The 22,302-nt window shown below is 40.2% G+C and overlaps 1 protein-coding gene across 2 annotated transcripts in view; it reads right to left on the bottom strand.

The window, feature by feature from the left end:
• Positions 1-22,302, bottom strand: part of pcdh15b (protocadherin-related 15b) — a 1,523,107-nt gene that overhangs the window by 102,766 nt on the left and 1,398,039 nt on the right. For both annotated transcript variants that reach the window (XM_043712368.1, XM_043712367.1), the window contains 2 exons: positions 21,572-21,681; positions 16,735-16,875 (listed from right to left, as the gene is read on the bottom strand). In XM_043712368.1, the coding sequence (XP_043568303.1) occupies positions 16,735-16,875; positions 21,572-21,681 (251 nt within the window). The remainder of the gene's footprint in view (positions 1-16,734; positions 16,876-21,571; positions 21,682-22,302) is intronic.

Below are 22,302 nucleotides of genomic sequence, written 5' to 3' on the forward strand. Positions count from 1 at the left end.
ATTTGACAGATGGTCAAATGCTAAACATCTTCAAATGACCATTTCAGTCTTGGAGCCTCCAAATCTCAGCACTGTAAATGTCCCTCGATTGGTAGAATAATTAATAATCTGATCTTCCTTCACCTGTAATTATCACTTTTCAACCAAAATGACTGTATTGTTTCTTTTTAAGACTTCTCATATGGTGCAAATATAACCTTTTTTGTGGCTCCTGACCTCAACCACCATTCATTTTTGGATCCCTTGTTTTCACTTTTCTGTGGTTTTCATTGTAAATGTCTCACAGTCCCAAAGCTTCTGTTTAAAAGTCCAGCTTTGTAACTGGTCTTATGTATCCCTTGAGAAATCTGCATGGGTTTGGTAGAAGCTGAAAGGGCTTTGAATAGTCTAATGCTTACCATATGCCTCATGTTAGACAAGGTAGCCCTCTGCTTTATGTGTTTAGAACATTCATATCACCAGAAAGGAAAGCCAGAGATGTCTCCATTATTGACAAAGAAAATGTGACTCTAACAGTGTTAGGTTAGGCTCAGCAGGAATGGGTTACTTGAAAATTGACCAGAACCAAAACCAGACACAGACTTTGAGGTATATCATGTATACATATATCTCATACATAAGGAAAACATATTAATTCTTGCTTAATATCTACTCATATAATCCAACAATTATAAAACTTCAGTCATGCCTCAGTGATAGCATTCTTGCTTCCGATTTCTAGTGTTGTGCATTCAATCCCACTCAGAACTGCGTGCATATCATCGAGATTGCAGCTCCCAGTATTGAGGGAATATTCCACTATAAGAGTTGCCAGTGATTGGATGAAATGTTAAAGCAGGAACCTGTCTGCCCTAACGATGGTATCACTTGAAGTAAAGCAGAGAAGTGTCATCTGGTGCCCTGGCCAGTATTTATTGCACAACCAACATCACTAAAACAGATAATCTGATCATTATTGAAACACTGCTGTTCAACTATGATTATACTTCAATCAAAGTACTTCGTAGACTATTAAGTGTTTTTGGGCATTCTGAGGTTATGTAACTTATAGAACAAATGCAAGCCCTTTTCATAAATACTTGTTTTTGCTTACAAATAGAGTGACAGGAACTCCTCACAAAAATAATGGCTTCTGGCCCAAGAAAGGAACAGAGATGGATGCAGTAATGAATGCTGTTCAGTTTGACTCAGTTGATATTGTGCTTTCTGTGGATGCTAGGTTGCCTTCATAGATAAGTATGTGTGACAAGGGGCCAGGTTTTCATATAGATTTTCTTATTTTCATTCTGGAGAGTCGGATGTTATTAGGAGCTGGGCCCACTGCCTCTGAACAGAGGCAGACATGGGCCTGATGAAGGATTTCCTGATGAAGGGCTGAAACCTGAAATGTTGATTCTCCTGCTCCTCGGATGTTGCCTGACCTGCTGTGCTTTTCCAGTACCATACTCTCGACTCTGATCTCCAGCATCTGCAGTGCTCACTTTCTCCCTATCGGTTGTGGAGGTGGGCTGTGTTAATCTTGGCAATCTGGGACTTTGTTTCAGTTGTAAAAGAGCACATGAACAGAAAACAGCATTCTAACACTTACTGCTCAAACCCACTCACCCCACAAACTCCACATTCCACATGTAGCAGCTCTTGACATGTACACCCCTTCAAAGCTACTCTGTCAATTGATGACCTTTTACCCACCTCACTATACCCTCCATGTTAATCTATGTCCCTCTACCCAACCATCCCTGTGGTCTTTTATCAACCTGATACCAACTTATTGCTAGCTCATGACAACCTATGACCACACCCCTTTCCTCTTAAATACTCATAAAATCATTACAGTGTGGAAACAGGCCATTCAGCCCATCAGGCCTGCACCAATCCTCTGAAAAGAACCCCACCCAGACCCATCCCTGTAACCTCGCATTTCCTAATGCTACTCCACCGAGCTTGCACATCCCTGGACACTATGGGTAATTTACCATGGTCAATCCACCTAACTTCACATCTTTGGACTGTGGGAAAAACCAGAACACCAGAGGAATGTGGAAACTCCACACTGACAGTTGCCTGAGGCTGGAATCCAACCTGAGTTCCTGGCACTGTGAGGCAGCATTGCTAACCACTGATCCACCGTGCTGCCCCATCCCACTCCATTCTAACCCAAAGCCACCATGAGCACTCTTAAGGAACCATTTGAAATTAAATAATGTGAAATTCCAAGTGTCTATTGATGACGATTTAAAAAAAAATTTCTTGGAGCTGTCAATCAAACTGTGAACCTACAAGTCCCTTATTGCGATACTGATTGGTTGTGAAATCAGTCATACAGCACAATGCTAAAATGGAAACTAAAATGAAAACTTTCGAGTTGTTTCAGAGTTTTATAACTTTAGAGATTTTTAAAACAAAAAATTGAAGAGCTTGAGGTTTTAAATGCAATGAGAGCTTTATTAAGTTCAATAATACACATACTCATGATTACTTTTAAAAATCCCAAAGGATTTTTAACCTCACCCGAAGGGAACCTGACCTTTGTGAAACAGTACTTGACATCTCCCATAAGGCACTTTAACTTCCCAAAAGGGGTAGCTGGACCTCTCCCAAAGGGCACCGTGCCTCTCCAAATAACTTCAGTAACTTTAGACCTTTATGTTCTAACATCGAACACCTACGAGTCGTATTTTGAACATACCACTAATGAAAGTCAAATCTGTTTGAAGTCACCGGCATTTTCACATGTATAGCTGCCTCCAGGAACTGCACATGTGCAAAATACACCCCATTCCCCACAGCGAAATTTGTGGGTAATGAGTTTAAGGTTGGGACTTCCAATTAATGGTGAAGTCTTCTGTTATGATAATTTGCCCCCAGTATCACTTTAACAGAGCAGATTCCCACAACTGAAAAGAGTGCCTACCAGAATTTTCTAAAGTCCCCACTGATTCCACTCCTGCCCTGAAATCTTGTTGGTGGTTACCAAGGCCCTTAATACCTAGTATGATGATGTCATATTCATAGAGTCATAGAGACGTACAGCCTGGAAACAGACTCTTTGGTCCAACTCGCCCATGCCAACAGATGTCCTAAATTAATCTAGTCCTATTTGCCAGCACTTGGTCCATATCGCTCCAAACCCTTCCTTCTCTTTGTTAATGCCAAATCTGAATTGTTACAATAGTGATGAGAAAGCCATCACTGCCACTTTGCTATAATATGACGTGATGCTTGGGTACCAGCCAATGGCAGCTTGTGGTAGGGTAGAGTGTTGCCACCAATCCTCTTTGTGATGCTAAATTATGGAGCTCTTTAGTGGAAGGGACTGCACCACAAAATCTTTGATAACAGGATATAGTTTATTACATCTCAGTAATTATATGCAGGTTATATTAGTTCTTAGTTAATTGTGAGGACAAGTGCGATGTGCTGCATTTTGAGACTGTACATATAAAAGGAAAGTATACATTAAATGACAGGGTCCTTAGGAGGATTGATATACAAAGGAATTTTGGGGTGTGAGTCCGTAGATCCCTAAAAGTGGCAAAACAAATGGATAAGGTGGTAAAGAAGCCATACGGCATGCTAAGCTTCATTGATCGGGGCACTGAGTATAAAAATCAGCAAGTCATCTTGCAGCTGTATACAACTTTAGTGAGGCCACGTTTGGAGTATTGTGTGCAGTTCTGGTCATCACATTATAGGAAGGATGTTGAGGCTTTGGAGAGGGTGCAAAAGAGATTTATCAGGATCTGTCCTGATTTGGATAAACTTGGATCTTTTTCACTAGATCATCAAACACCGAGAAGGCACCTGGTAGAAGTACTTAAAGTTGGACAGCTAGAGAGGTTTTCCCAGGGTGGAAACATCAAATACAATGGGGCATTGGTGTAAGGTGAGAGGGGAAAAGTTTAAAGGAGACATGCGAAACAAGTGTTTATACAGAAGGTGGTAGGTGCCTGGAATGCATTGCTCAGCAAAATGGTAGAAGCAGATACAATAGCAATGTTTAAGAGGCATTTAGACAGATGCAGGAACAGACAGGGAATAGAGGGATATGGACAATATGCAGGTAGATGTGATTAGCTTGGAATAGCATCATGGTCAGTGCAGATATGGTGAACTAAAGGATCTGTTCATATAACGATCTATGTTAGGCATATCAACTATTGCTAATGGGTGATAGACAAGCCACATGTCTCCAGCAGGAGACTGTGTTAGTGCCCAATTAACTCAAACTGCTCAAAACTGATGGCTGTTCCATCTAGTCACTGTGCTATATCAGTATAAGTGGGATTTCAGCATAGCTGATAGATTTCAAATCCGTTGTCTTACAAATCGTACACACTATCAACCCATCACTCCCAATCTTTATCCTCTCCATTAATCATATAGACAATGATGTAGACACCTGTAATATATTTAGCACTACGCCTTTTAACCTTCCCCCACCCCCAAGTCTCTAGCTTCATAAATTTAAGTAATCTGGAGGTTTCATAGCACTTCCAGAACTTATTTGTTTCAGACTTGGAAGATTGGGTAGGTCAATGGCTTGAGGATTGTTGATCTCATGTATCTTTCATTGAGGACTTAGTTGATGAGTTTTGGTGGTCCATTGGTCCATTACCTTAACTAGCGGACCTTTGGTTTCATGGATATCCTTCACGGAAGACAGTTGTGCAAATGAAGGAAGTAGCTTCATCTTTACCGCCATGTGCTGATCATGTGACTGAAAGCTGTCACCAGTTTGAAAGTTTCAGATGTCTTCATGCTGTGTGTCCTTTCGCCTGGGTGCAGTAGATATTTTCCATACCAATATCATTAATGGTATTGACTGTTCTGTGTCAAGACCATATGCAGCAGACTATCATGCTGTCCGGATTGGTTTGCTGAAATTTCACCAATGATCTCAGGTCGATTGTCCTGCTTAATTTTCAAACCAGTATATGTGTGATGTCTCTCGCATCTCGAAAACAGCTATCCTCTGAGGGTTCTTCAGTGGTGTCAGAAATGGAAACATTTCTGTAGCCTTTTGAAATCTGCAGCTTTTTCAATACTGATAGAGTGAATAATCACCATCCCCAAAATAAGTGACTCCTGCTGGTTGGGATATCTTTTTAGGTTCAGCTCTTAAACTTGGAAGGCCTACAAAGTCTCTCAATTGATTATGTTTTCTTGGTGGTTTTGATGCTGGTTTTCTTGTGAACTGTTGAACCATAACAATTAAAAATACCATGATGAGGGCTTAAAGGCATTCTTACTCAAAGGTGAGCTTTGTTGATCCTGGCTGATGAACACATTCATGAAAGTACCGTAATTTTTATGCTTTCATGACAATCATCACATTCCTTTAATTGCATTGTTTACCGCATACACGTAGGTTTATTGACGGTAAATTCAAGATATTCCATCCAATAAGACAGAAGATAAATTCACCCCTTTATCAAACAAATTGAGCAAGATGTCTGTTGACAAAATAAGTACAGTCACAGTTGGTAGTATTGGATCTCCTATTACCCCTTGGTATCTCCTCCAATAGAGATGTATTTTCAAATGGAGATGGGTGATTAACAGTATAGACTCTTTACCTGTGTACCCACTAGTGCTTCAGCTGTTCTGGAACTGTTTCTGACTTCTGCACACCCTTTGGAAGTGACCCTTTTTGTTTCAGAACTGCAACACCTTTTTTTAAATCGTAGCTTGAACCTCTCTTTATCTGTGAAGAATTTGTGTTCACAGTATGTCACTGACTTTGATGCTTTGCTAACTTTGAGTGTCGGGTTGGCATGTGACTGTTTAGAGTAGTTGCACCTTAAGAAATTCTGTTGGTCTCCTATGGTAAGATTGTTCTTGCCTCTCAGGGATCATCTGTGATTTTTCAGGTTTTTGCTTTCAAGACAATATGGAATCTTCTTCTAAAGTTACGTTTTCCTGGACCAAAGAAGGTTTAATCAAGACTCTGAAAGTTCTGATCACAATTAGATTAGATTAGATTACTTACAGTGTAGAAACAGGCCCTCAGCCCAACAAGTCCACACCAACCTGCTGAAGCACAACCCACCCAGACCCATTCCCCTACATTTCACCCCTTCACCTAATACTACGGGCAATTTAGCATGGCCAATTCATCTAACCTGCACATTTTTGGACTGTGGGAGGAAACCCATGCAGACACGGGGAGAATGTGCAAACTCCACACAGTTAAATAAACTCACCAACATATGGACATCTCCACAAATGATTAGATTAGTTACAGGCCCTTCGGCCCAACAAGTCCACACCAACCCGCAAACTACCCAGACCCATTCCCTACATTTACCCCTTTACCTAACACTACAGGCAATTTAGCATGGCCAATTCACCTAACCTACACATTTTTGGACTGTGGGAGGAAACCCACACAAACACGGAGAGAATGTGCAAACTCCAGACAGTCAGTCACCTGAGGTGGGAATTGAACCCGGGTCTCTGGCGCTGTGAGGCAGCAGTGCTAACCACTGTGCCACCGTGCTGCCCTTGTCTCTTATGAATTCTGATGCAAGACTCTTTATTCACAAATTCAACTAATCTGTAAAAGTCCCATATAAAATTGTCTATGGATTCTCCAGGAAGTCGAACTCATCCTGTAAATCTTGCTTGTTCAAGAGTTCTATCTGTCCTCAAGTTACAGTCACTATTAAAAGCTTTTACAATGTTCTCAGAAGTGTCTGTAATTTTCTTTAATATTTTGGTGATTTATAAGGTCATCAGTTATAGAACCTACTGAATAGAGTAGTGCATAAGGTATCATCAATAAAGTCAAGGTTTCATTCCTGAAAATCATAACTTTGAGTGAAAAGAGTTTGCATGAAGCATTGATTCCATTGGAATTCCATATCCAGGGTAAATCAGAAAACTGGAACTCCAAAAGTCTGGAAATTGGTTCTGTAGGGCCTTCCTTAGCATTTCATTCTTTGCATCAAACCAGATTTAACTGATCTCGATTTGCTACAAATATTTGGAAGTACACACAGACATCAAAAACAGTTGACTTATATTCCCAATGGTTTCATATGTTGAAGTGTCATCAGAAAATTACCTAATAAATAGAATATCCTCCCTAATAATTTACAACAAAACTGGAAAAAGAAGAGAAAGTGTGAAGGGAAGAAATGGGATAGGTAATTCAATGAGACTAATTTCAGAGTCCCTGCACTGTGGAAGCAGGCCATTTGGTCCATCAAGTCCACAGACCCACAGTCCCATCCAGACCCACCCCATTACACTATCCATATAACTCTACATTTCCCATAGATAACTGAACTAGCCTACACATCCCTGGCAATTTAGCATGGCCAATCTACCTGTCTACACAACTTTGGACTGTGGGAGGGAACCCCACACAGATACAGGAAGAACGTGCAAATTTCACACAGAGAGTCACCTGAGAGTGGAATTGAACCTGGGTCCCTGGTGTTATAAGGCAGCAGTGCTAAACACTGAGCCACTCTCTCACACAAATTTCTCTTGGATTTAGTGCAAATTGTAGAGGTAAGGGCTAACACCCGAACGTGTACATAGGGTGCCTTGTCATTGATGCTGCCATGATCATAGCATATGGTGAAAGGACTCTGCTAAAACAGTTCTAACTTGGATATTGTGTAGAATGTAATGTACATATTTAACTAGATGCAAATAAGTGTTTAAAATAAAAGTTTAGCTTTATCTTCACCTTAGACCGAGACCTCACAAACATTGCCTCGAAATCAACCTCAGGACAGTAGACAAATCAGTTCCCAATCAGTGCTCTGACATGTAAGTGCTGATTTTCCTCAGCATTATATACTTAGGGAGCAGGTAGGTGTTGTGCATCCAGAGTGCATTCATTTCAGGTTGGATTATTTACAGAAATCATTACTCCACAGGCATAGACTGTTCCCCAGAACTGAATTTTAGGACTTTTTTAGGCCTAAATGACTCTCAGAAAAGAAATGACTGCCAGTGCCTTGGGGATTCCTGCTCAAAGGGGTGACATTCCTAATTCAGGTCCATGTGGATTGGGAGGACAGCCATATAAAGAAAATTCATGCCTTAAGTGATAATCTGCTCTCTGATACCCAGTTTGGGTCCTGCCAAGGTCATTCATCTTCTGGCCTCATTATAGGCTTACTTCAAACTTGGACAGAACAGCTAAATTCCAGAGGATAAGGTGACATCAAGGCAGTTGTTAAGAGTGTGTGGCATGAAGGAGGCTTAGCAAAACTGGAATTAGTGGGGACCAGGGGAAAACTTTCTGTTGGTAAGTGTCATACTGAGCACATAGGGAGATCACTGTGGTCACTGGAGATCAATCATCTCAGCTCCAGAACCTTATTGTTGGAGTTCCTAGGGTGCTAGACCCATTCATTTTCAGCTGCTTCATCAATGACCCTCCCTCCACCATGTAATCAGAAGTGGGGCTGCTCATTGATGATTGCACAATGTTTCAGGGCCATTTGCAAATCCCCAGGGCCTGAAGAAGTCCATATCTAAGCAGCAAGCTTGAAGAATATCCAAATGTAGGCCGACAAGGGAGGGAAGTAACATTTGCACTACACAATTGCCAACAAGACAGAAAAAGAGAAAAGCTAACCATCCTCCTTTGACATGCAATGGTGTTACTGCATCACTGAAACCCCAGTAAAAACATTGTGTGGGTTACCATTAATCATTAACCAGAAATTAAATTGAACCCACCATATAAATACTGTAGCTACTGGGGCAGGTCAGAGGCTAGGAATACTGCAGTGAGTACTCACCCCCTGACTCCCCAAAACCTGTCCACCACCTACAAGGTACAAGTGAGGCGTGCAAGAAAGTGAGAACTGCAGATGTTAGAAAGTCAGAGTCAAAAAGTGAAGGCCTTATGCCTGAAACGGCGGCTCTCCTGCTCCTCAGATGCTGCCTGATCTGATGTGCTTTTCTAGTGCCACACCCTTCGACACTAGTCAGGAGTGTGATAGAATACTCCCCAATTGCCTGGGTGACCGCAGCTCCAACGACACTCAAGAAGCTGGACACTATCAAGGACAAAGCAGCCTGCTTGATTGGAATCACATGCACAAACACTTACTCCCTCTATCACTAACATTTAGTAAGCAGCTGTCTGCACCATTTACAAGGTACACCGCAGAAATTCACCAAGGTTTCTTAGACAGCACCTTCTAAATGGTGACCACTACTATGTAGAAGGGCAAGGGCAGCAGATAAAACTGGAACACCACCACTCACGTTCATTTCCAAGACACACACACCATCCTGACTTGGAAATGTTTCATTATTTATTCAGTGTTGTTGAGTCAATATCCTGCAACTCCTTCCCTAAAGGCATTGCAGGTCAACCTATAGCATATGGACTGCAACCTCTTCCCCAAGGGCAACCAGAATGGGAATAATTTCTGGTTCAGCCAGCAATGCCAAGCCCCTGTGAGTGAAAAAGAAAAACATTCTTATTGTAGTGGTTGACTTGCCTCTTCCTCTGCTATAAAAGGCCTTGTGTGCAATCTGTTACAATCATTCAAAAAACACTCTTGAAACATGCACTAAGCTCAAGGTTTATTGCTCAATTCATGCATGTCCTACTCAATGTGAGCACCCTCTGGTGTTGGAAGTGACAAAATTGAGACAAAAAGGAGAATAAGCTTCTTCTTTCAATATCATGTCAGTTTTTATTCTGCTTAGAATGGGTAATTTAGAAATTCTGGATGAATGAACTCAGAAGGACTGATGAACCTTCTTATCTGTAATTAACTTCTGAACCTGAATCCACAAAGCCTAAATTTAGTGTGCCAGTTTTTAATTGATAATTCATTTTCAATTGTTCTGTACTGGAAATTTACCTAAATGGTACATTTATGTTTTGGCTGAGTGAAACCAATTTATAGCATAAAGATAAATGGTAGAATTGTTGAGAAACTTAAACCATGGTACTAACACAATAACGTTTCTAACAAATGATTGAATCTTGACAAGCTTTTGAAATGTTTTCCCAATATGTAAAAGTAAGGAAAGTGACATCACCACATTTGATGGGTTAGTGTACTCTATGCTATGTGACTGTGCCAAGTTTATCATAAAGGACCTCTGCTTATCACCTAGTCAGCATGGATTCAGCTGGTCTCAGCTGAGGTCGCACAGAAATACTGTTATCGTCTTGTGGCTCTGGTTTATTGAAGGGGAAAAACATCAAATTGAATTTCCACTCCTGTCAATGCTGTATACTTCTCGCTACTTTCATAGAATCCCTACAGTGTGGAAGCAACTATTCAGCCCATCAAGTTCACACTGACTCTCTGAAGAGCATTCAACCCATACCCATCCCCTACCCTATCCCTGTAACCCTGCATTTCCCATGCCTAATCCACCCAGCTTGCACATCCCTGGACACGATTGGCAATTTAGCATGGCCAATCCACTTAACCCGCACATCTTTGGACAGTGGGAAAAACTGGAGCACCCAGTGGTTCCGTTTCCTAACACTCAGCCTAGTTTGCATTTACATTGCAATTGTTCATTTTATTCTATAAACTGTCGTTTTTCTTACAATTCAGTTGTGTGGCACTATAGCAAACACTATCTTTATGTCTACGTATACCAATCAAGAGCGTGACCTTTGTCAAATATTTCTGCTACCTCTTTAAAAAACGCCAACAAATTAGCTAAACGCAATTTTCCCTTTAGAAATTCATGCTGGCATTTCCTAATCGTAGTCACTTGGAAATTTTTATTTCACATGACTACAAATTCTATCCTGAATCATTGTTTCCGGGAGTTTCTTCAATACCGAGTTAACTGACAAGTCTGTATTTGTTGGGTTTATTCTTACAATCTTTCTTGAACAAGGCCACAATGTTTGCAATTTTCCAGTCATCTAGTAACTCCCCCAAGTCTGAAAGATTATGGCCAGTGACCCTCCAGTCTCCACTCTCACTTTTTTCAAACTCCTTGGCTGCATCTCATCTGGTTCTGAAGTCTTGTCAACTAGGGGCACCATCAATCTATCCAATATTCCTTATATATTAATTTTGAATATCCCTAGTGATTGAGTTTCCTCCTCTGTCACCATATCTTAAGTAGCATCTCCCCCTTGGTAAAGACAGATGCAAAGTATTGATTCAACACTTCAGCCATGTCCATTGCTTCCATCTGTAATTCCCCTTTCTGGTCTTCAATTGGCTCTACTCCTCCTCTTACCACTGTTTCATTCTGTGTACATGCCTCGAGGAGATTTTGGGACACCCTGTACTTTGGCTGTCAGTCTTTTCTTATAATTTCCTCTTGCTCCTCTTGTGTGTTTTTCTACCATCCCTCTGAATCCTCAATATTTCTCTTGGCTTCTCAATTATATTTTCTACCTGCCATTTGGCACAAGCACACTTTATATTAATTTCTATTTCTTTTGTCAACCAGGGAGGGCTGGAGTTGACTTTTCTTTTCCATTTGAGGTAATATACCTCTATTCTATTTTATCATTGATCTTTAATAACACTCAGCCTCTAACATTTCCATTACCTTTCCTTTGTTCCACCTAGCCCTCCACCTTGTTACAACTGCGTACAGCCCAACACATTCCACCTCTCCTCAGTTTTAAAGAATGCAAAGATTAGATCCAACATGACAACTCTGTTTCCTCCTCCACAGATGCTGCCAGACCTGCTGAGTTTCTCCAGCATTTTCTGCTTTCACTGCAACAATGCATGGAATGGTACAGCTGTCTAAATCTTTGACATTAGGGGAAAGGTTAAAGAAACTAATTTTTTTTAAATCTTCTGAATGTAGGAGTAAAGCAGCAATAATGGATCCAATCAGTTAAGCATTAAATTTGTTTTTGCCAAAAATAGCATCAGTGGTATGTGCAAACTTGGTGCAAATTGCAAGCTGTATTGCATGATACTGTTTTCCCCTAGCTGTGCATTCCTCATAATTAAAATCTTGCTACTTAAATCAGCATGTGGCATTTAGTGTGCTGGCTCAGCTGGTGCTTTATATACAATGTCTGGGAGCGATGGCAGCAGGGAGCAATAAAGAAGACAAGTTACTGTTCTCCTGATTACCGTTTGGAGATTTATTTTTCTTCCTACTTGAAACATTGCTTTTTTTAGTCACTAAGTTTCTGTTCTGATGAAATTAGAAGAGTGAAGCAGTTTTCACAATATATCTTTGCCTTTCGTATTGTCTTGAAAAAAAATTGGAGAATAAATTCAAAACAAAGGTTTGGTTGATTACAGTGAAAACATTTTAGATGGTTAACATTTGGACCTTTCTTTATCCGATGTCATATTTGGAAAATTAATTGAAAAGTTTTCTTTGTACAATTATTTAAGTAAAAGAAATGTAAATCAGTTGCTGATTCTTAAACTTTATGTTAACAAGGTGAAGAGTTCAGGTCCAACCTACTGGAGCCAATCAGGTTTGAAGGGTAGAAGGGTAGGCAAATGTGATTGATGGTAGTGAGTGTGTATCAATACATGAACAGATTTAAAGCCATTCAAAGGTCTGGCCCTCAAGTTAACATGGAATGGGAGGGGGCAACTGTAATAACTCGGGAAGCTTGAGTGGAAGGAAACACCATTCATTATTGAACTCAAAAACAGAGTCACTACTTGTGGTATTCAAAGCTTGTTCCAGCATGGAACAGACAGTTACACAGACCTTTCTTTTTATAAATATATATATTTTCTAATTAACTTTTTCGGAGAGATGTTATGCCATACCTATGGAAACTTGGGTCTTGAACCCCAGGTCTCTTTGCTTAGATGTAGGGACACTACCACTACCTCTACCACAACAGCACTTCCTGGGTCTACTTTATCTTTTTCTCTTTATTGCTATCACATTCAACTGAATGACTTTTCCACCACCAAAATCACCGCAACTTTTACTTTTGCTTTCTTTCCATTTAACAACCACTAGTAATCACTTTACGCAGCCAATTCAATATTAACGTGCAAAGTTTTTAGATTAGATTACAGTGTGAAAACAGGCCCTTCGGCCCAACAAGTCCACACCAACCCGCTGAAGTGCAACCCACCCATACCCCTACATTTACCCCTTACCTAACACTACGGGCAATTTTAGCGTCTCTGGCGCTGTGAGGCAGCAGTGCTAACCACTGTGCCACCGTGCTGCCCACATAGTTTGTTAAGGGCAAACTATCCAAAGTGGGAGGAAGTAGGGAGGGAGGGAAGGGACTAAATCAAAATGGAGCTGGAGGGGGAAATAAAGCATGGTAAACACCGTGGTGCCCACACTCTCTAAAGGCATCAACAGCATCAATTGACACTGGGTGCTCCCTCTCCAAAGACACCTGGGCACAAATGTAACCACAGAAGAAGGGCAGGCAGTTGGGACATATGACTCCCTCCACTACTGGGTTTGCTTTTTACAAAAATTACTAAATTTTCTAATCAACTTGCTTCAAGATACTATTGCCCACCTCTGGAATGGGTGGGACTTGAATCCAGAGCTTCGGGGGGACACTCTATCTGCTTTATAAATGGCTCGGGTTATGACTCCAACTGAGCAGGCCATTACCTGTTGCCAAAGAACTCATACGTAGTGAGCTCCACAGGGAGATTAATTAGTGATTCCCTATGAACCTTGTAGCTGTTATCATGGAAACAAAAGATGATGGACTGTAGATCAAAACTTAGTGCACTTGTTTAACAGGTTCTTGTTACTTATCTCAGTGAATTCATTAAAACAGAATCAGAATTGTTATAGTACAAAAGGAGGACAATCAGCCCAATCATGTCTCCAATTACACAAACTAGTTTTAAAAAAAAGTAAGACTTTGTGTTCCACAATCTCATCGTAATAATCTTATTATAATTAGTTAACAGGTTTTTTTAAACAGTGTACAAAGGAATGTCTACTAGCTACATAACATGAAGAGTTGTTCAATAGATGTCATTTTATAAACTATGGCTCATTTTGCATGTATTTGCTTCATCAGAATAGTGCCCTGTTCAATATTAAAAATCACACGAAATCGAGTGATAGTGGAGCTGATGAGGGAGCGTCGCTCCGAAAGCTAGTGTGCTTCCAATTAAACCTGTTGGACTATAACCTGGTGTTGTGTGATTTTTAACTTTGTACACCCCAGTCCAACACCGGCATCTCCAAATCATGACTGTTCAATATTGATGTTTATGTGCAGACAAATGAAAGATCCAAACCAGTAGTAACATTCTGAAAGAGTTTATGCTAGTTAGCTATGTTGAGAGACACATGGTAAGGACTAATAAATGGATCCTTGTTTTCAGTGAAAACCTTTCACAGAAGTCAATGAAAACAGAATCTGTCAGAGAAGGCCAATCCTGGGGTCATAATTTGAGGTGAGTGTCCATCACAATCTTACCACTGCCCAATCACCGTGTTAATTTTTCTGGCCCTCCTTGGAAATGACAATGTGGATCTCTCAACCAGCTCTCCAGCCATTTGACAGAACCCTCACCTCCTTGAAAGATTACACCCAACATATTGGGTTGATGAGCTCAGCAATCTCAACCATAAACTCTCTCTCCCCAGATGCTAACAGACCTGCTTAGTATTTTCAGCATTTTCTGTGTTTATTTTGGTTTTTCAACATCTGCTGTATTTTAGTTTCGTAATTTGGAGCTGTACTCCCATGTGTCAGGGTTAAAATTACACCAAGAACATTTCCTTAGCTTACCAATCCGAGCAATAAATGATACCGTCCGGAGGTTAAGGTTGAAGGAGCAGTGGGGTAGGGTCTTTGGGGATGCTTGACAGTAAAGACATTAGGGTTTTTTTTTTATCTTGAGATGATCCAGTAAAGAATTTTAACACAGAAAAATGTGGTCCAAAGCACTTGATGTATTCCAGCCTGCTTTTGAGTGACTAAATTGACTTCAGTAAGAGGGAGCAGGGTTTTCCTTGGCAAAAGTATATCAAAAGCTGAACATTAGGCATTGGAACTTGATGGCAGATAATCAATTATGATGAATGGAGATTCAAAGACCAGGCATCTGGGATTTAAAAATTCCCGTGGTATATCCCCAAATGAAGGATATCTAGGTGAGAAACTTGGAGTAGGGTTTTGCAGGCTGTAGTGGGTTAGGTAGAAATGCAGAAGTATGCAACAAAAGAGGTGAGAAATGCAGTGAAGTGCATAAAAGGGGCAGGCAACACCAAATGTCAATTTTGTGATATGGGTCACAATGCAATGCTGATAACCTGCTTTAGTCAGGACAGTTGGTATAAGGTAGAAGGAGCCTTTAAAAAGGGAAAAAGGTATCACCAGCTGCATACCAGACCTCAGGTAAAAAGCCGTGGTGTTGATAAAACCATCCACAATAAGATTATGGAAGGTAGTAAATGCAAACTCTGGAGGGAAATGCCAAGTGTGATAACTGCTAGGTCAGGATCCAAGGCAGGATAGGGATGTGTTGAGAGTAAGAGTAGAATTTCAATGATTAGACACTAACAAAAAAATTGATGACAAAGAAAGACAGAGTAGATGTTCATAAAGAGGCAGCAAATAGTGCCTTGAAGGGACCTTCTGAGATTGTGAAGAAATTCCATCTTATAAATGACATCTTTTTTTCTGTTTTTTGTATTCACAGACTCTGAGCTGTGATAAATCAGTATTCAATTTAATTCACACATTATATGTTCAGTTGCAAAACTGTTCAATTTCACACCATATCCTAATCCATCTACCTAGATCAATGTGATCACAACATTTTTTACTTGCACCTACCTTAAGAGCACAGATATATACTTGGGGAAAGCTTTCCTGATAGCACTCACATCTCGACTAACATATTATCCTGTACTCAAAAAAAAAATCCCACAAAAATTAGAAAAAACTGAAGCTATTAAATTTACTAACAGTTGCTTTGGAAACATAAAAGCTAAACATGCAAAACAAATGCCATTGCAAAACTCTGATCATGTCACAGAGATTTCTACACTTGTTTTAAAACTTAACCAAATGTGTTTCTCGTATCAAATTCAATCGTCTGCATGACAACACCTTTCTCACTTGAAGTTGTAGTCATATTAACATTCCATGGACTGTTTACCATTTGCATATTTTCATCCTTGGAGGGCTAACATTTTCAAATCTTTTGAATAAGGTGGAAGACTTTAAAATGCAGTAGAGAATTGCACTTCTGTAGCTACTTGTTAAGATGACATTTCACTCGTTCCAGTGTTTAGCCCTTAGCAATATGCAAGATCAAATCATGCAACATGCTTTTTCCCTCTGCAGAACTACTACTGACTTACTAAAATGAGTGCAAATAACTGCATATGCTAGAAATCGGAAATAAGAACAGTGAGCTGGAAATATCCAGGAAGTCTGACAGAATCTGCAAAAGGAGTTTTAATGTTTCATGTCAAATTTGACTTTTTCTGCTTTATTGATGCTAGCCAATGGCTTAATTCTTTTTCAGATGATTCTCTCAAATGAATACACATATTGACCAAGCAGCCCCAGATCCCTTCATGTTCTGGTCATCTCTGTGTGTATGATAGTGTCTCTGCTTAGCCTCGAATGGTGGCTGGTGTCACTGTAGCACGAGGGAAGGATGAAAATTTTGTGGCTCACTTGTCAAGCAGTAAAAGTTACCTGATCTTTTTAAGTAAATATTTTGAACGTTATCAGCCATACTACATTACTACTGACATTGCAATCCAGTGACCAGTCCATAATAATTTAAGTTGGAAACAATAATAAATGTAATCATCTAGACTTACTTCTTGAAGGAACCCTCAGGTTTGATCTGAAGAACAACAATGAATCTGCCTGGATCCTAAGTTCATAATCTTTTACAGATTCATAATCCAAAGTTTTATTTGTTGTGATGACTCCTGTCCGATTGTTGATCCTAAATACACCTGAAATGGGAAATAGCCAAATGTTATTTACACAGGAAAACAGCAGATTTCATTCATTTGGATTATTTCTGATTTGTTTTGAGATACAGAAGGGGAAAAATTCAAAATGGGGTGCTTTCCAAATCTCAAACCTTATCCTTTAGTCATCAAACACTCTTAACATCAATAAAACAGCATCTTAGATGCACAGTACAAGAATAGAGTAGGGAAATCCCATTGAGAATGAGGAAATGGGGAGAAAGCAGAAGACGAATGTCAATGTAATTGACCATTCTCAGGGGGTGGGGGTGGGGCACACAGTCTATCATGAACTTGTTTGTCATCGAGGCAGCCTTCGCAGTGACTCTTTTACCTAACCACTTCCACATTTCTTGCATTGTCATTGAGTGCAAAGGTGATGATAGCTTGCATCTATCAAAGGACAGACTTCTGGTTAAAAGGACAGAGGCCAGGGTGGCAATTGTGCAATGCTTTCCATGCCGACAGCATCTAGAGGAATGGAACGGATGCTTGAGAAGGCCATACCATGGTTTCAAATTCTTTCCTGGAGATTCCACTGTCTGATCTGAGGAACTACAGAGAAGTACCATTTTCCCCTAATGACAAGAAGATTCCAGCCTGTCAAATCAGGAAGGCATGGAGAGAAATGGCTGAGGAAGAGAGTAGCCAGCAGTGTTGTCCCTTGATCCCGCGTGCAGTGCCCAAGAGGTTTGTTGAATTCATCAGGATGGACAAAAACTGTCCAATCTTCACATTCTAACATCCCCAATGTTCTCTTGCAAACCACTCTTCAACCATTATACCTTACAGTCGCACTCCTTTATTTTCCCCAGACACCTCACCAAATCCTCATTTGAATAGCCAACACTTGCACTCACTCTTCTCTTATTGGTATGCTTCTTGGTAAGTGAAAGATTGTTGTCATCTTTCTCTCTGCATAGTCCATTTCTCATGGTTATGATTCTCTGTTTTCTTCTCTCTGTTGGAGCTAGTGCACAACTCTAGGGAGAAGTACCGAACGGATGATGGTCCTTCATTGATAGCCACCTTGACAGCCACTAGCAATGCATGCTCACCAGGGCCACAGAGATGGCGGATATCAGCACAAACCTGCTGTGAGAACCTGAAACTCTTGAGGGACTGGTGCTTACATATATCCAGAAAGGTGATCTTCTATTTCTAAACCCTATGCTGTGGGTAATGCAGCCTTTGAACTAGATTTCTGCACTAATCCCCTCTGACCCACAGAGAGAAACATGGTTGAGAAGAGGGTCCTGCTACTGAAGCTTTTTTGATTCATGTCCAGGATGTGGGTATTGATGTCTGGGTCAACGCTTATTGCCCAACCTCTAGTTGAAAAGGTGGTGATGAGCTCTCTTCTTGAACCACAGCTGTCCATAAGGTTCACAATGCTCTTTCGGGTAAAGTTCCAGGGACATTGAGCCAGTGACACTGAAGGAATGGCAATATGCTTCCAAGTCAGGATGGTGAGTAGCTAGGAAGGGAACTTGCAGTTGGTGGTGTTCCCATGTACCTGCCACCCTGCAAAACCACAAAGTTGGTCATTGGTGGATGGCTTGCAGTGCCACACACTGCTGGATATTGGAAATGAAAGAATGAGCAGGTTAATAACTAAGACCATAAAGTATAGGGTCAGAATTAGGCCATTTAGCCCATTGAGTCTGTACCGCCATTCGATCACGGCTGATAAGTTTCTCAACCCTATTCTCCTGCCTTCTCCCCATAATCTCTGGTCCCCTTACCAATCAGAAACCTTCCAGCTGTCTTAAAGACACACAATGACTTGGCCTCCTTGGCCTTCTGTGCAATGAGTTCCACAGATTCACCACCCTCTAGCTGAAGAAGTTCCTCTTCATCTCAGTTCTCATAGGGTTGCCCTTCACTCGAGACTGTATCTTCTGGTTCTAGTCACTCATGTTGGAGGAACTATCTCCATTGTCGCTCTATTCAGGCCATTCAATATTCTTTAAGTTTTCAATCAGATCATCCTTCATTCTTCTAATCTCATCGAGTACAGACCCAGACTCCTCAACTGCTTCTCATATGACAAGCCCTTCATCCCCAGGGTCATTCTTGTAAATGGATCCTCTGTAAGTCAGCATATTCTTCCTTAGACACAGGGCCCAAAACTGCTCATGATATTCCATATGTGGTCTCACAAGAGCCTTATACACCCTCAGCAGTACAAGATCCAATTTCCCACAGTCTTGCTTGTCATGTCTCCACTATTTATTGCTTACGCAGTGAGCTCTTAGGAAGAAACAAAAACAGAAATTGCTGAAGAACAGGTCTGTGGAGAGAGGAACAGAGCTAGTATTTTGAGTCCAGTCATCCTTCTTCAGAAATGGATAAATGTGCACATTTGCAATCAATTCGGTTTAAGATTGCTTTCAATCCACACTTCTCTGTTGAATACAAATGCATTGTAGGTGTAGGTAGATTAGGGTAGCTAGGTTTTCCTGTTCATGAAGTTGAGCCAGCAATGGTTATCAATGACCCGGAGAAGGGTGAGAATGAGCAAAAATTGATTTTGGTATTTCAGTTAAAGAAGATGCCACTTCCTTTGTCTTGTTTTCCAACTTTGAAATTGACTTCTTCTGATTTGTCTGCGGAAAGGCAGGTCCAGCTGACAGCATTATAGGTAGAGCAAGGGGACAGATCCTATCCCAGCTGGAAGTGAAAGCAAACCTCATCCATCCGATTCATATAAGCTGAAGTCACCTATCTGCTCCACATTAGCCAACAAGCCAATTGGCACCCCAAGTTATCAGGTTGTTGTGGCACCATAGGCTTTTATATACATCTTATAGACTGGAGCTATAGATAGGGATGGTGGAGACCCCTATTTCTTTCTGTAACATGGTTGACAGGGAAACTCTCTCCTTCTTATTGCCTGCAATTAGCATGTGTAGGGATTACTTACAAGTTCACACATTCTAAGGCATCTACAGTTATTGGTGGGAAAAATCACCACGGAAAAATATCAGCAGAACAACATTGTGATAGATGTCAATGTTCACCATCCAGTCTGATGCAAGGGGTAGTTTCATCCAAAATTCAGTGCTACTGACTCTCAGATCAGACTTATATAACCTATATATTATTAAAGATGTTTTGGTTAATTTGTTTCATGTGTCTTTGTGCAGCTGGATAGCACATTAGTGTGATAATGAATTAAACATTGATGCATATATGTGACAGATAACTTTGAATTGGAAAAGTAGGGCCATTCATTGTCTATAATAGAAGTGATACAGCACAAAAGCAAACATAATACATTATTAATATGACTCCTTTAAAACCTAGGAGCAGACCGTGTAGCATCATTAACTATGTATATATAACCACGTGAAGGCATGTTTACGATTTAGCATTTGAAATAAATTACAACGAAAATTGGATCTTTAGGGCAATTCAGTGGCCTGCTTTTTTAGATGTCGCCTCTGATTGTTCATTGCCTCTGAGTCAGAATCCATAGTTGTGAATAACCAAACTAAAGTGAATTTGTTATGAGACAGACCAGAGGCAATTCATATAACTGCATCTTCTGTTCTAGGGTGCTGGATTGAGATATTGGGGTGTACTGATTCTTAGAATTATGTTGTGAAGTAATGATCATCTCCAATAAGAATGAATCTAACTATTTTTCATTACATTCAATTGTACTGCCATCAATGAATCCCCTTCCAACAATAGTCTGGGATCACCAAACACCAGAGACATTACGAGCCTAGCCACATAATTATTGTGACTACAACAGCAGTCAGATGTCAGGAATTCTACAGTATCTGTCACCCTGCAAACCAAAGCTTGTGCTCTATCCACAAAGTACAGGCCAGGGCTGTGATGGAATATTCTTCAGTTGCTTGAAAGGTGCAACTCCAACAACACTTGAGTGATTTAAATTGATCCAGGACAAAGCGGCCTGTTTGACTGACACACCATCAATCACTTTAAACAGTTACTCCCTCAACCAGCACAACACAGTGTATGCCATTTTTAAGATGCATTGTAACTATGCTCACCTTCCAAATCTTTGAACTCTACCTCCCAAAAGGTCAAGGGCAGCAGGTGCTTGGGAACATTACCAATTGCATGTTCCCCTTCAAGTTGTATATCATCCTGACTTGGAAAAACATTTATCACTGTTGCTGAGTGCAAGTCTTGTGTAATTCCCTCCCTAAAAGCACTGTTGGTTGACCTGCACATTACATGGACTGAAATATTTCAATAAAGCAGCTTACCTTTTCAATGATAATTAATTATGGTTAATAAGGGGTAACATTGCGTTAATGCCCATACCCCATGAATGCATTAAAATAGAAGCAGCAGAAAGTGGCAGGAGCTTATGTTATGGTAGCAATTATGCAGATAACATGTAAACTACTGGTATATACTAAAGCAGATTAGGCTGTACATCTATGGAAGCAATGTGCTTAAGAAGTGATTAAAATAACCTGTGTTAATGTGATTTACTATCTTTCAACATGTTGTTTTTCAACTATGTACAGAAAAATATATATGTACATAAAATATGTATATAAATGTGGGTTTATCAAGTTAACTATTACGTGGCTTGTCATGAGATGCAGTCTCACAAAGATGAGTGAGACTGACAAGCTGATCTTTAAAATCACATGCTACATAAAATCATTCATCTCAAAAATGTTCTTACCAGCATCATTTCCTGCTATAATTGAATACACTATTGTTTGATTGATAGCAGCTGCAGTTACAGTGACAACTACAGTTCCTATTGGAGCACTTTCACTTACAGGTAGAGGCCTGAAAGACAAGAAAAATGTTCTAATTTGAGCAAAGTAGCACAAATCAATGAAAATCATACAAAGAAAATTATATCTAAAGTCTATAATTTATTATTAGGTATTAGAAATGTGCAGCAATGTGCGAACTGAGTGCGCTCACTTTTGACTCAACTGGTTGATAGATTGCACACTTATTGATCTTAAATCAGTTTGAACTCTAAAAGGACAAATTCACATCAAAGTGGTTGATAAAGTGAAACCTTTCTCATCGCTACAGGCTGGTAGGTAGCTGGAGAAATAATGGAGAAACGATACATTAGACAAGTGGACTCTTTGTACCTTTAAGTTAATAGGTTGTTTCCACTGTGGTGGAATAAGCTGGGGGAACGTTTAAAGGAACATGTGTCTGTAATAATTTATATCTGATTTTGAAAAATGGGGCTAGGTGTATAATGGAATCAGATTCACTGTTGCTGCTTTTCAACCACCAGCAAAAGTGGAAATCTACCCTATACATTTTTCTCCAATCAGTTGCATTGTGAGTCAGAGATGACTGCTGCACAGAAATCAGATAAATCAATTTTTCACCTAGTGATACCTTACTCCTTGGAATTAAACTTGGACAATTGCGTTAATAAGT

The sequence above is a fragment of the Chiloscyllium plagiosum genome, chromosome 22 (genome assembly GCF_004010195.1).
Source record: "Chiloscyllium plagiosum isolate BGI_BamShark_2017 chromosome 22, ASM401019v2, whole genome shotgun sequence".
Taxonomy (NCBI): domain Eukaryota; kingdom Metazoa; phylum Chordata; class Chondrichthyes; order Orectolobiformes; family Hemiscylliidae; genus Chiloscyllium; species Chiloscyllium plagiosum.